Raw genomic sequence first — 15902 nt, forward strand, 5'->3', positions numbered from 1 at the left:
TGTCACCACAAAGGACCGGTCGTTTCAATTATTGTTAACTCAAACTAACCAATCACGATCGGCCCGGCTTATGTTCAATCAAGAGTGGAGTACACAAAGAGATTATTGTCCTGACGGCACTGACCCAAAAACAAAGTCACATTCACAGTAAACAGTGTGAGTGGTTGTCGCATCAAAACCTTAGATGCCCCTGACGGCGATGGCAAACGAAACAACAAGCGAGGCAAATAATGTGACGTTTTATGAGTACAGTATAAGCAGGAAATTCTTTTATTTTGTTAGCAATGACCCTTCCGCTATCAGAGAACGAAAGGTATTGATTTGGGTTCCCGCAGAAGTCACATTGGCATTACTTGGGTTGTTAATTTATTTTTGCCTCTTGACCCACATCTCTGTTGTGTGCGTCACTGCTTTGTCACAACGTATTTTTGATTGATCGATTGCGATGAACTTCGTGCCGTTCTGCTTCAGCGCGCGCGTTCGCGGGATATCTAATAAAGTCACTCGGATACTTAATTTTTTTTTTTAATTCTACACTTTACTAAGCTCCCTTATGATATATGTTTTTTGTGACTTGTTGATCAAAAAGTCGTGTAGGTACAAATTTTCTCTAAAGGAAAGTGACTAAGGTTGGTTCTGTACTAAATAACATAATACCAAAAAAAAGAAAATTACCTCATTTCATGAAAACTGCGGTCCGTGAGTACTTTGAAAATCGACTGTCAGTTATCACCACACGCATTTCAGATTCCACGTGCTTATATTAACAAGTGTGAACTTGTATTTATATCCCATATTGTGTCATGAAGTTGATGATCAATATGTGGTCGGCCATTTTTATGTAAATGGTAAACTGCTCTGTGCCATACAAAAAGTAACTGCTTACTCGTCTTTTCCCATTCATGAAAGGCAAATTAGCGTAGGATTGGTTTTAATTTAAGCTAACAACTTTAAGAATAAAAACGGTGGTTAATTTCATTGCAAACTGCTGTGAGAGATGTTTTCTTACTCGTATTTTCGATCAAGATATCTGATGCCGAGTCACACAGTTCGATCAAATTACCCCAACCCTGTAGTTTTACGTTCAGCGGCAGAAGCAAAGGTATCCGTCTGAGGAGCAGTATTCATGCCGCCAAATCCTTGGTTTTGTGTTGCTGGGTAAGCAGGTGGTTGTTCAGTTGGCTGATAGGACGGTGGTCCCTGTGGCTGGTAGAGCGGGTTGCATTGTGTCACTGAGATTGAAGCAGAGGGTATGGTGCTGTTTGTCAGGATATTTGCAGGGACGGATGCTCCCATGAGTAAGAGTTGTCTTTGCCGTCGACGAAAGAACATGATGGCGATGATAATTAAAGCAATGACCAACGCGGCCACTGCGACAATAATGAACCGCCAATCAATCGATGTCACACAGTCTTCCTTTGAACAAGTTCCCTTGCAGCAATATTCAGAGCTGGAACAGCCGTAGTTTGTGATGCATTTTTGACCAACGCAACTGTTTCCTTGAACGCATTTATAATTACAGCACGTTTGATCTTCGGAACAGGCGAAGTTGGACGAACAGCTTTGACCCAGACAGTGTTCCTTTGAACATGTTCCCTTGCAGCAATGTTCAAAGCTTTGGCAATCACCGTATCCTGAGCAAGGTTCACCGATGCAACCCAGTCCATCTTTGCATTTCCTAGTACAGCAAGTCTGATTGACGGAACAGGCGAAGTTGGTCGAACATCTTTGACCCAGACAGTGTTCCTTTGAACATGTTCCCTTGCAGCAATGTTCAAAGCTTTGGCAATCACCGTATCCTGAGCAAGGTTCACCGATGCAACCCAGTCCATCTTTGCATTTCCTAGTACAGCAAGTCTGATTGACGGAACAGGCGTAGTTTGTGATGCATTTTTGACCAACGCAACTGTTTCCTTGAACGCATTTATAATTACAGCACGTTTGATCTTCGGAACAGTCGAGGTTGGTCGAACAGCTTCGGTCGAGGCAACTGCTTCCTTTAACACAGAATGAACCACAGCATGCTTGATTAGCTGAACAATCAGAGTTATCGGAACAAAACTGGTAAAGACAATTCGACGCAAAAGTGCATCTTTTTCTGCAGCAACTTTCAAAAGATCCGCACTCTTCATCAGAAAGACAAAACCGACCATAACTGAACTTCACAAAAGAAAATGCGATGATTGCAAATAACGCGACGGTTATCTTGCGGGACAAACACGGGATTGAATCAGATGCAGCCATTCCTTGAGCTAAACAACAGTTCTGTTGTACTGTTTGCTATCAGCAAAACCTGCCTTTGGTATAACGCGGTCCAAATTCTTATCTGTGAATACGGAACTTCAATGCGGATACAAGCCTTTAACGTTACTTGCTGAGTCATTTCCTAAATGATGTTAAATGCGACCGAATCTAGCCAATCACCCGCCTGCAGTCACAAGTAGATTTTTTACTTATAGATTTCAGGCTTTCCTTAGCCAATCAAACCGAAACAACTTTCCGACCTGTCTGAAACATTAAGAGCGCAATTACCAAATGTAGATTATCTGACTGGCCGTGGCATTATTAATTTTTTTATTTAAACATATTTACATCATAGGTTCTATGGAAAAAGGTTTGCCTCCGACTCTTGATATTTTTCAACAGACGTTTCGGCTAATTCTTAAGCCTTAATCAGTGATATGAAAGCGAAGTTCGTTATCATACGCTATTTAAAGTAACTAAGCGCGAAGCTTGCGCTCGTGACCATGACCATGCAATTCATGCTCGCGCGATGTCTTTGTAGGCTTCTGGAAGTACGATATGAGCGTTCCCAGCGTTCGGGTCCAAAGTAGAGTGCCAGGCTTCGAGGAAAAGTAGCTCGTGGTAATGGGCCATTTCCGAGTTGTTGTTTGTCTAGGTTTCGAAGTGAGTCTTGGTGCTCAACTATTGTAAGGGAAATGAGTTTGATTTGCATAAGCAGACGCAACTCATTTCCATTTGAATGGTTTTGCAACAGGACTCGCTTTGAAACTGAGGCATGCAGCAACTCGGAAATGGGCTATTAGCTTCGAAACCAACGATCTTGACATTTTAAAAGTTCATGATGTGGCTGAAATGTTGGACATGGCTTGGTGAAAACCTGCCACTGCTTTTTTGTGCTCTGCAATTCGGGTCTTTAATGATCTTTCTGTTTGGCCATAGTACACAAAATTACACTGTGTGCAATTGATTTTGTACACTAAGGCCTGATTGTCTAGCTCTTTGGGGCGCGGGAAAAGGCTGATGATAGTGAGTTGTAGTTTGTAAGCTTCTTTGACTTTTTTTGTTTCAAAATGCGACCCTATCCATGGAAGTTGTTATCGGCGGGTTGTTTGGTTAACGCCCTCTCGCAGTTTTGAATAAAGGACATGGGATAGTTGTCATCTCGCAGAACGGCTTTGACTCATTGCGTTTCTTCTCGTCTTCCTTTATTCGTTGACGGAATATTGTTTGCTCTTTTTAGCAAAGTCAAAAGAGCAAACAATATTCGCGTTACGTTACTTTAAATAGCGTATGATAACGACTTTCGCTTTCATATCACTGATGAAGGCTTAAGAATTAGCTGAAACGTCTGTTGAAAAATATCAAGAGTCCGCAGAGGCAAACCTTTTTCCATAGAACTTATGACATCTCCTGGCTATCCTTGTTCCATTTTTAAATATTTACATCATGTTTTCCCCAAGAGCTAAATGAGCTCATCAGGGGGGATTACCCTAAATCTAATTACAAAAATTTTGTAATTTTGTTATTCGTTATGGAAGCAAAACTTTAAGAAACTCCTAGACGAAGTCTACTCCGTTTTTTTCTTGACAATGGTAATCAATTATAATTATAATTGCTCTATTGCATATCATACATTCGGGAAAAAAAACCAAAGCCGTGGGCTCAAATGGTCTATTAAATCTCAGAGAAAAAAAATGTAAACTGCTCTGTAACTGTTTGTGCTTCTGCATAATGTTCGGTGTATGGTGCTGCGTTAAACGTCATGAAATTTTCCAACGTTTCCCTACATTCACTAATGAAGCCCATACCGCTTTCGCACTTCCTACTACTACTACTGCACGAGTGTTCTCAGGAATATTAGGACTTAAATGCGAATTCGTTTTGCGTTTCAACCCATAAGTGCGGCAATATGAATCACGAGGGCAGGGTTGATCTTTCCTGTTACTAAAGTGATAATGGAAAAACTGATGACCACAAATAATGCGACGTTTGTCGTGGAAGATAAATATTACGACTAGGCTAAACCAGTGTCAGATGAGGCAGGTTTGAGCGAAAAACGAGCTCTTTATAATTTTTGTATCACCAACAGCTGTGTCGGGTATAAAACTGTACAAATGCTAATTTTCTTGCGGAAGAAGGCTTCATATTAGCCTTTGCGTCATTTCCGAAGTTATGTCAACCGTAACTGACCAATGACCGGCCGCGTCCACAACCGAATACATCCGGGTTACAGGAAAAATATTGGCATTTATCGGTCCGCCAATAATACCGAGATACCGAGACAGTTACCTGAAACGCTTCAGAGTCGAGTCCTTGTCAACTGCTAAGAGGGTCTCAATGGGGTTAACCGTCAACTGTCAAATGGCCAAAAATTTAACCGTTAACCGTCAAAGCCGCAATATTCTTACCGTCAACTATCAAATGAGGAAGCTAATATTAGCCCAAGCTCGATATATGAGTATCTCATTCTGTACTGTGCTATGTTACGCAAGAGTAGAAATTTAAAGATTTGTAAGGGAAAAACGGCTTTTCTCAAAATTTTAAAATATATACACGGTTTAAAAGAAAAAAATAGCTTACTTTGCTTCAGGTTGTGTTTCTTTGTCTCTGGTACGGTTTCTGTTACAGTTTCCGGTTTCTGAACACTGGTCATCTCGGGGAAGATTTGCTTCCTGAATTGTTCATAATGTTATTTAACCAGTGTTTGCACTGAAAGAATTCTGAAACAATGTCGGTGTTTTTCCCATTACCCAGGGTAGCTTTTTTAAGCATACAGTTCTGAGCTATTTAGATAAGAACATTCTAAAAGTTAAAAAGTTAAGTTGTTGTAAGACTCAGCAAAGCATTTCAATATACATGTACAATGCCAAAAATTTGTTCGTAGATTTACTACTTATGAATAGTTAATAACTTAAAGTAACATCAACATTGTTGTTACAGATACAAATAGAAACTAGTCGTAAGACATAAATACGCCATTCTTAATACAATGACACTTAGCACTGTGGCACCTTGTCATAACATACGCTTCTCACTCTTCATTTCTTACTGTAATTAAACTCCTGTACAGTTTGAAAATTCGTACTTTAACTTAACGATTCACCATAAAAAAGAAAATGTAGAAATACAAACTTACAAGCAAGATACCAAAAAACTAAACTTCATAACGCCAAAAACCACGACTGAAAAATTAACTGTACTTACAAGATCTGTACGGCAACTCCGGGTACAACAACTGACTTACAAAAGGAAATACAATACTTTTATACGAAAGACGAATACCTAATGAATCGACGAAATGAACAAAGGCAATTACATATGATTAGGCAACAGAACTTAAGTACATTGAATAGACGCGATAACGAAGCAAATACTGACTAATTACTGCATGCGGAATTTAGGCAAATTTACAAATATCTCACGAACGTGACGAAATACACGATACAACAATTAGGCGATGACAAATGACAGCAAATTAAATGGAGCCGATAACATCAGTGTAAATATAGTAAAACTTGTAGAAAAATATGATAGAAAAGAAAAAAATCGATTTCTCGTGTCTGCACTTACTATTGAAATTAAAGGGTTCTACCCCATTTTTCAAAAAAAAAAAAACAAACTCTGGCGATTATGTGCTGGACAGTTACATGAACAGTTTCCTCATTTTCAATTGAAAATGGCAATGTAACCAACGTGAAACCATCCCTTACAAGGGTTCATGAGAATGGCTATGGCATTTTTGTCCTTTTCATTAGTTGGCTCTGGTCTCAGCTGCACTTGGACATGACAGTTAGCTTTCATTTTTCTCTCTGCCATTTTCAAAAATTCCTGTCTTGGCTTGGCTTGTTGTGAGCCGCACCAATACCCCCACGGACAGCTGTCACGTGTGAAATGTCGACCAATAACATTCGTTCCTCAGCGTATACGAGGTCATCGTGAAAAATATTCTAAAGGTGCAGAAGGTGGCAGTAATTCTCCTTTTTTCGAGACTGATTGAATTGTTGTAATCGGAAGTAAGCTCGGACCACAAACTAGTGTAACACGAATGATTTAGTTTTGCTTGACATGTGACAGAAGAAATGTAGAGAGTAGTGTAACATTTCGGAATTACATCTTGTATCTTGGCGGTATTGTTATTATATTGAATCTTTGGTTAAGGAATTGTCTCTACTAGGATTTGTATTCATAGGAAGGTATCTGTCGTTAAAGAGTATGGATCAATACAACATGTATGTTTTACTTTCGAATCCGCTCCGTGGCTTTGTTTAATGTTAGTCCACATGACTGTGAAAAAGTATTAAATTGAGTTGATTTTTATTGTCCATTTTTGCCCTTGAACAACTCTTCGAACGGTGATAATTTCTTCACATCTTTTTACATGAGATATTTCCAAGAAGACTTTTCTCAAAATTCCTTTTAACTTTTGGTCCTAATTTACACTCCCGCTTACAGTGTGATAACTTGTCTCTTGATTTATACGGGTGCATCCAGTTGCCCCCGAAGTTTTCTTTGAGATATTTTGAGTTTAAACTCAAGACGCACAGTGACTACGATGTCAAAAAAAGGCGCAAAGTGTGACATTTTTCGTGGACTCAATCTTTGATCGTGTTTCCTCCAAACAGTAATTCTGACTCGATTTTCGTTTTATTTGGCATAGATCTGATACTGAGCAACAGATCAAAGCGCGGGCATGCACCAACAAGTGGTGAAACACCGGAAAACCTCCAAAATCCAGAGTGGTTGCTTCAACGTCGAGGAAAACCTTGTTTCAATCAGAGTTGGAATCTCTGGTGAGTATGCATGGATCATGAAATCAATCCTTTACATAGTTTGCGCCTTGTATTCTCGGAACAAAACCGATCTGATATCAAGAAAAGCAAATCTTAAAATAAGAGAAATTCTGGATTTTTTCTTATTTTCAACAAAGTCTTACTTTGAGACATTTGCTCGAATTCAGCTAAGTACCGGAAGAATCTCTTTGTACGTTTCCGCAAATATAGCAGGGATATTGAGAAAATCTCGAACAACAATGCTTTGCTATACACCCTTTTAATAAGTGTAATATATGCCGTTTTCCGCTAATGACGTCGAACTCATGCTTTCAAATTTTATTCAGAAATGTACAAAGGTCTAAAACTTTTCCCATTTCTTTTCTTGTTTTAAGCCTTTGTACATTTCTGAATGAAATTTGAAAGCACGAGTTCGACGTCATTAGCGGAAAACGGCATATATTACACTTATTAAAAGGGTGTATATTGCCAGAGTATGTATAGAGTATGTGCACGCCGGCCATATTGAAGGACCGAAACAAAAGAATGATATTCCTTTGGGGAATAAATGTTGTTTTTATGCAAATTTCTTTAATTGTTTTGGTCCTCCAACATGGCCGCCGTGGAGGACGTTTCTAGAAATGAAATCTTGAAAGAACTGAGTTTGCCCATTCTATCTTGAATGTTCAAACTGCAGCTTTCATAGTATGCGGATCACGTTTTATGCATCAATTGCCTTTTCACGCCAGAAACATTATTAGGACTTTTGAGATATCCACCCCTGAATGCGTTTTCGCCCCGAAACTCTCTGAACCAAAGAAAATTCTTGTTTTCATTATAGTGATACCCTGTGAGGATAGGTTTGGAAAGCTGCAGGTCTGTCACTACTAAGGACCGGTCGTTTCAATTATTGTTAACTCAAATTAACCAATCACGATAGGCCCGGCTTGTGTTCAATCAAAAGTGGAGTACACAAAGAGATTATTGTCCTGACGGCACTGACCCAAAACCAAAGTCACATTCACAGTAAACAGTGTGAGTAGTTGTCGCATCAAAACCTTAGATGCCACTGACGGCGATGGCAAACGAAACAACAAGCGAGGCAAATAATGTGAGGTTTTATGAGTACAGTATAAGCAGGAGATTCTTTTATTTTGTTAGCAATAACCCTTCCGCTATCAGAGAACGAAAGGTATTGATTTGGGTTCCCGCAGAAGTCACATTGGCATTACTTGGGTTGTTAATTTATTTTTGCCTCTTGACCCACATCACTGCTGTGTGCGTCACTGCTTTGTCACAACGTTTTTTTGATTGATCGATTGCGATGAACTTCGTGCCGTTCTGCTTCAGCGCGCGCGTTCGCGGGATATCTAATAACGTCACTCGTATACTTTAATTTTTGTTTTTTAATTCTACACTTTACTAAGCTCCCTAGTGATATATGTTTTTTGTGACTTGCTGATCAAAAAGTCTTGTAGGTACAAGTTTTCTCTAAAGGAAAGTGACTAAGGTTGGTTCTGTACTAAATAACATAATACCAAAAAGTTCAACAAAGGAAAAAGAAAATTACCTGATTTCATGAAAATTGCGGCCGTGAGTACTTTGAAAATCGTCTGTCAGTTATCACCACACGCGGTTTCACATTCCACGTGCTGATATTAACAAGTGTGAACTTGTATTTATATCCCATATTGTGTCACGAGGTTGATGATCAAATATGTGGTCGGTCATTTTTATGTAAACGGTGAACTGTTCTGTGCTATACAAAAAGTAACTGCTTACTCGTCTTTTCCAATTCATGAAAGGCAAATTAGCGTAGCACTGGTTTTAATTTAAGCTAACAACTTTAAGAATAAAATCGGTGGTTAATTTCATTGCAAACTGCTGTGAGAGATGTTTTCTTACTCGTATCTTCGATCAAGATTTCTGATGCCGAGTCACATAGTTCGATCAAATTACCCCAACCCTGTAGTTTAACGTTCAGCGGCAGAAGCAAAGGGATCCGTCTGAGGAGCAGTATTCATCCCGCCAAATCCTTGGTTTGTGGGTGTTGCTGGGTAAGCAGGTGGTTGTTCAGTTGGCTGATAGGACGGTGGTCCCTGTGGCTGGTAGAGCGGGTTGCATTGTGTCACGGAGATTGTAGCAGAGGGTATGGTGCTGTTTGCCAGGATATTTGCAGGGACGGATGCTCCCATCAGTAAGAGTTGTCTTTGCCGTTGCCGAAAGAACATGATGGCGGTGATAATTAAAGCAATGACCAACGCGGCCACTGCGACAATAATGTAGGGCCAAAATACGATCGATGTCGCACAGTCTTCCTTTGAACATGTTCCCTTGCAGCAATGTTCTAAGTCTTGGCAGTCACCGTATTCTTCTAAGCAGGGTTCACCGATGCAACCCAGTCCATCTTTGCATTTCCCAGTACAGCAAGTCTGACCGACGGAACAGTCGTAATTTATGATGCATTTTTGACCAACGCAAGTGTTTCCTTGAACGCATTTATCATTACAGCACGTTTGATCTTCGGAACAGTCGAGGTTTGTCGAACAGAATTGGCCGAGGCAACTGCTTCCTTTAACACAGAATGAATCACAGCATGCTTGATTAGCTGAACAATCAGAGTTCTTTGAACAAGACTGGTAAAGACAATTCGACGCATAAATGCATCTTTTTCTGCAGCAACTTGCAAAAGATTCGCACTCTTCATCCGAAAGACAAAACTGACCGTAACTGAACTTGACAAAAGAAAATGCGATGATTGCAAATAACGCGACAGTTATCTTGCGGGACAAACACGCGATAAAATCAGATGTAGCCATGTTTGCTATCAACAAAACCTGCCTTTGGTATAACGCGGTTCCAATTCTTATCTGTGAATTCGGAACTTCAATACGAATATAAGCCTTTGACGTTACTTGCTGAGTCATTTCCTAAATGATGTTAAATGCGACCGAATCTAGTTAATTACCCGCCTGCAGTCACAAGCAGATTTTTTACTAATAGATTTGAGGCTTTCGTTAGCCAATCAAACCGAAACAACTTTCCGACCTGTCTCAAACATTAAGACTGCAATTAGCAAATGTAAATTGTCTGACTGGCCGTGGCATTACTAATTTTTTTTATTTAAACATATTTACATCATAGGTTCTATGGAAAAAGGTTTACCTCTGACTCTTGATATTTTTCAACAGACGTTTCGTCAAATTCTTAAGTCTTCATCAGTGATATGAAAGCGAAGTTCGTTATCGTACACTATTTAAAGTAACGTAGCGCGAATCATGACCATGCAATTCATGCTCGCGCGATGACTTTGTAGGCTTCTGGAAGTACGATATGATCGTTCCCAGCGTTCGGGTCCAAAGTAGAGTGGCAGGCTTCGAGAAAAAGTCGCTCGTGGTAATTAGCTTCGAAACCATTTTCAAAGTTCATGATGTGGCTGAAATGGTGGACATGGCTTGCAACTTTGGAGTTTTGGTCAAAACCTGCCACTGCCTTTTTGTGCTCTGCAATTCGGGTCTTTAATGATCTTTTTGTTTGGCCATAGTACACAAAATTACACTGTGTGCAATTGATTTTGCCACGGTACACTAAGGCCTGATTTCTAGCGGTCAGAATTGTCTAGCTCTTTGGGGCGCGGGAAAAGGCTGATGATAGTGAGTTGTAGTTTGTAAGCTACTTTGACTTTTTGTTGTTTCAAAATGCGACCTATCCATGGAAGTTGTTATCGGCGGGTTGTTTGGTTAACGCCCTCTCTCAGTTTTGAATAAAGGACAAGGAATAGCTGTCATCTCGCAGAACGGCTTTCACTCGTTGCGTTTCTTCTCGTCTTCCTTTATTCGTTGACGGAATATTGTTTGCTCTTTTTAGCAAAGTCAAAGGAGCAAACAATATTCGCGTTACGTTACTTTAAATAGCGTATGATAACGACCTTCGCTTTCATATCACGAAACGTCCGTTGAAAAATATCAAGAGTCAGAGGCAAACCTTTTTCCATAGAACTTATGACATCTCCTGGCTATTCTTTTTCCATTTTTAAACATTTACATCATGTTTGCCCCAAGAGCTAAATGAGCTCATCAGGGAAGATTACCCTAAATCTAATTACAAAAATTTTGTAATTTTGTTATTCGTTATGGAAGCAAAACTTTAAGAAACTCCTAGACGAAGTCTACTCCGTTTTTTTCTTGACAATGGTAATCAATTATAACTATAATTGCTCCATTACATATCATACATACGGGAAAAAAAAAAAACAAAGCCGTGGGCTCAAATGGTCTATTAAATCTCAGAGAAAAAAAATGTAAACTGCTCTGTAACTGTTTGTGCTTCTGCATAATGTTCGGTGTATGGTGCTGCGTTAAACTCCATGAAATTTTCCGTCAACGTTTCCCTACATTCACCAATGAAGCCCATACCGCTTTCGCACTTCCTACTACTACTACTGCACGAGTGCTCTCAGGAATATTAGGACTTAAATGCAAATTCGTTTTGCGTTTTTAACCCATAAGTGCGGCAATATGAATCACAAGGGCAGGGTTGATCTTTCCTGTTACTAAAAGTGATAATGGAAAAACTGATGACCACAAATAATGCGACGTTTGTCGTGGAAGATAAATATTACGACTAGGCTAAACCAGTGTCAGATTAGGCAGGTTTGAGCGAAAAACGAGCTCTTTATAATTTTTGTATCACCAACAGCTGTGTCGGGTATAAAACTGTCCAAATGCTAATTTTCTTGCGGAAGAAGGCTTCATATTAGCCTTTGCGTCATTTCCGAAGTTATGTCAACCGTAACTAACCAATGACCGGCCGCGTCCACAACCGAATACATCCGGTTTACAGGAAAAATATTGGCATTTATCGGTCCGCCAATAATACCGAGATACCGAGAAAGTTACCTGAAACGCTTCAGAGTCGAGTCCTTGTCAACTGCTAAGAGGGTCTCAATGGGGTTAACCGTCAACTGTCAAATGGCCAAAAATTTAACCGTTAACCGTCAAAGCCGCAATATTCTTACCGTCAACTATCAAATGAGGAAGCTAATATTTGCCCAAGCTCGATATATGAGTATCTCATTCTGTACTGTGCTATATTACGCAAGAGTAGAAATTTAAAGATTTGTAAGGGAAATATACGGCTTAAAAGAAAAAATAGCTTACCTTGCTTCAGCTTGTGTTTCTTTGTCTCTGGTACGGTTTCTGTTACAGTTTCCGGTTTCTGAACACTGGTCATCTCGGGGTAGATTTGCTTCCTGAATTGTTCATAATGTTATTCAACCAGTGTTTGCACTGAAACAATGCTGAAACAATGTCAGTGTTTTTCCCACTACCCAGGGTAGCTTTTTTAAGCATACAGTTCTGAGCTATTTAGATAAGAACATTCTAAAAGTTAAAAAGTTAAGTTGTTGTAAGACTCAGCAAAGCATTTCAATATACATGTACAATGCCAAAAATTTGTTTGTAGATTTACTACTTATGAATAGTTAATAACTTAAAGTAACATTAACGTTGTTGTTACAGATACAAATAGAAACTAGTCGTAAGACATACTTACGCCACTCTTAATACAATGACACTTAGCACTGTGGCACCTTGTCATAACATACGCTTCCCACTTTTCCTTTCTTACCATTGAAATTAAAGGGTTCTACCCCATTTTTCAAAAAAAAACTCTGGCGATTATGTGCTGGACAGTTACATGAACAGTTTCCTCATTTTTAATTGAAAATGGCAATGTAACCAATGTGAAACCATCCCTTACAAGGGTTCATGAGAATGGCTATGGCATTTTTGTCCTTGTCAATAGTTGGCTCTGGTCTCAGCTGCACTTGGACATGACAGTTAGCTTTCATTTTTCTCTCTGCCATTTTCAAAAATTCCTGTCTTGGCTTGGCTTGTTGTGAGCCGCACCAATACCCCCACGAACAGCTGTCACGTGTGAAATGTCGACCAATAACATTCGTTCCTCAGCGTATACGAGGTGACCATGAAAAATATTCTAAAGGTGCAGAAGGTGGCAGTAATTCTCCTTTTTTTCGAGACTGATTGAATTGTTGTAATCGGAAGTAAGCTCGGACCGCAAACTAGTGTAACACGAATGATTTAGTTTTGCTTGACATGTGACAGAAGAAATGTAGAAAGTAGTGTAACATTTCGGAATTACATCTTGTATCTTGGCGGTATTGTTATTTCGGAATCTTTGGTTAAGGAATTGTCTCTACTAGGATTTGTATTCATAGGAAGGTATCTGTCATTAAAGAGTATGGATCATTACAACATGTATGTTTTACTTTCGAATCCGCTCCGTGGCTTTGTTTAATGTTAGTCCACATGACTGTGAAGAAATATTAAATTGAGTTGATTTTTATTGTCCATTTTTGCCCTTGAACAACTCTTCGAACGGTGATAATTTGTTCACATCTTTTTACATGAGATATTTCCAAGAAGACTTTTCTCAAAATTCCTTTTAACTTTTGGTCCTAATTTACACTCCCGCTTACAGTGTGATAACTTGTCTCTTGATTTATACGGGTGCATCCAGTTGCCCCCGAAGTTTTCTTTGAGATATTTTGAGTTTAAACTCAAGACGCACAGTGACTACGATGTCAAAAAAAGGCGCAAAGTGTGACATTTTTCGTGGACTCAATGTACACATAGCGCTAACCTTTGATCGTGTTTCCTCCAAACAGTAATTCTGACTCGAGTTTCGTTTTATTTGGCATAGATCTGATACTGAGCAACAGATCAAAGCGCGGGCATGCACCAACAAGTGGTGAAACACCGGAAAAACCTCCAAAATCCAGAGTGGTTGCTTCAACGTCGAGGAAAACCTTGTTTCAATCAGATTTGGAATCTCCGGTGAGTATGCATGGATCATGAAATCAATCCTTTCCATATTTTGCCCCTTGTAAAATATCTGTAGTTTAGTTACATTTTAATATCGATGTACGCTTTAATTTCCCCTAAAAAAATATTGATTCTCAGTGGAAAGAGCCCGAAATCCGTGCTTTAATCCAATACATTGCGTTGTACCGTGCTCGTAGTCAGGGTGAAACACTCAAAGGCAGTGGGGAAGGTACGCGTACTTGTAAGTATAAACGCGATAAAAGCTAGTGTTTGTCTGCTTTCCCTAATAATTCATAATAATTCATGAATAGTCAAGGTTGTTTGCATTATGGTTAAGCGCTGCTAGCTGTGATCGAGCAACCATGCCCTTACACCAAAAGTGCTCACGTTTAGGAAGGTATTTGGTTAGGACACTGTGAAAAACCTCCAAGGATCCAGTGTGGCAGTTTAGTGTCAAATGCTGAATGTCCTTCAGTAGGTTCTTGTCAAACAAACACCACTTCCTCTATTGCGTCGTGTGCAGGTTAGCCAGGTCGAAACCATTTTTGGTTCTGGCCCCATCTCCTGGGATGGGTGGGTGAGCACATTCATGGTAAAGATCAGCACTATCCCATTGATGTGTATTGGCAGTGTGGTGGACAATCGATATCCACTTCTCCCGTAAGAGTTCTCTGTCCCCATTACATGTGACTGCAGGCCACCAGAGATGGTTGGATATAGACTTGATCCAGGGAAAAATATCACCACATTCCTTCTTCTTTGCCTTTTCAGATAATTTCTTAGTTATACTTTTTGCTAAATGCCAGACATCAAATTGGGCCATCAGCATTGCGGCTCAGAATGGAGGAATCAGCGGTCATTTTTGCAGCCTATGACGTATAATATGGGGAAGACATGCAAGAGACCGGGGTAGGGTAGAGGTACTGAATAGGATCAGCGAGGGGTAGGTGAGTAGAAGGGAGGAAAAGATGTCAAATAAGAAAAATTAATAAAAAGTAAAACCAGATTAAAAAATTTAATCTGGTTCGACAAAAATGAACCAGTTAAAAAAATTCAAAGCAAGAACAAATCCACACCGTAAAGGACAAGGGGCGGGAAGACAAGGACAGTGCTGTGCTAGGTGATGCTCCATTTCCTTCCTCCTCACGCCGGCTCCACAAAAGCAATTTACTATTTCATTGGGGCAAGCATGGTATTTCATGTGTTTCCTCTTAATCTTTTCAGAACAAGGATTGGACTGCAGAGGAATCTCACCACATCCCTGCTTGTGTGTTGCAATATGCTCAGCTACGAGTTGTCGTTTGCAAAATTTACAGGTGCAACGTTGAGTTCTTGCTGCACTTCTGAGAGCTATGTTGGGAATGTAGGAAAGGAGTGTAGTATTGCACACTGGACACCTTGTAGCGAACTGCTCCTCCTGTCTACTCTGGCACACGCTGCAAATTGAATGCCCGCAATTCGACACCAGGCAGTCTTAAAAAATAACGTCTCTTTTTTTAAGCACTGACAACGTATGTAGCAGTGATTTTCAACATAATAAGTCACATTACTTCGTCCAGTCCAATTTTCACTCTGTTGATAAGTTTTTTTTTAGGTGGGATGCTCGTGGCAGACCACCTCATAAATTCGGCTAAGTTTCCTCGTCATCGAGGTCGTATATGATAACTGGCTACATGCTTGTGATTGTCAGTTAAGTTAAGCCCTGTTGGCTGGGGTTCACTCTATTGTGCAATGGCAGAGAATTCCAATCGCTGCTCTCTGAAAAGAGTGGTGTTAGATTATTCGCCACAACTCTGGAAAATAACCAAGTATCCCTGCTAATTCGAAATGCCCTTAATAGCCGACTTAAGAAAAACATGTTTTTAAAGTGGTCCTAATCCCAAAAATTGTTTTCGCTAAATTGAATCTTTACACCTGTTCGAAACGCACTGCGGCCATTTTCTCCTTTTTCGAACAAATCCTGCCTTTGTATAGCGCTTCAAAACTTGCGAAAAACCAAGCATCTTTTGTTCACGTCCAAGTCAGAAGAGGAGTGGGTCTATTC

At 39.8% G+C, this 15902-nt stretch overlaps 2 protein-coding genes and 1 long non-coding RNA gene across 3 annotated transcripts; 1 reads left to right on the forward strand and 2 right to left on the reverse strand.

Annotated features, from left to right (window-relative positions):
* Positions 1–512: 512 nt before the first annotated feature.
* Positions 513–2556, reverse strand: LOC137984590 (uncharacterized protein DDB_G0272530-like). Its single transcript, XM_068831759.1, has 2 exons — positions 1579–2556; positions 513–1413 (listed from the first exon to the last, which is right to left on the reverse strand). The coding sequence occupies exons 1-2, from the start codon at positions 2242–2244 to the stop codon at positions 1060–1062; spliced, it is 1020 nt and encodes a 339-aa protein (XP_068687860.1). The 5' UTR covers positions 2245–2556; the 3' UTR covers positions 513–1059.
* Positions 2557–8049: 5493 nt separating this feature from the next.
* LOC137984607 (uncharacterized) lies at positions 8050–14724 on the forward strand. The gene is made up of 3 exons (XR_011119123.1): positions 8050–8124; positions 13737–13870; positions 14630–14724. It is a non-coding gene; the product is annotated as an uncharacterized lncRNA (long non-coding RNA).
* LOC137984593 (keratin-associated protein 10-5-like) lies at positions 8402–10081 on the reverse strand. The gene has a single exon (XM_068831765.1). The coding sequence runs from the start codon at positions 9938–9940 to the stop codon at positions 8987–8989; it is 954 nt and encodes a 317-aa protein (XP_068687866.1). The 5' UTR covers positions 9941–10081; the 3' UTR covers positions 8402–8986.
* Positions 14725–15902: the final 1178 nt, after the last annotated feature.

The sequence above is a fragment of the Montipora foliosa genome, chromosome 14 (genome assembly GCF_036669935.1).
Source record: "Montipora foliosa isolate CH-2021 chromosome 14, ASM3666993v2, whole genome shotgun sequence".
Taxonomy (NCBI): domain Eukaryota; kingdom Metazoa; phylum Cnidaria; class Anthozoa; order Scleractinia; family Acroporidae; genus Montipora; species Montipora foliosa.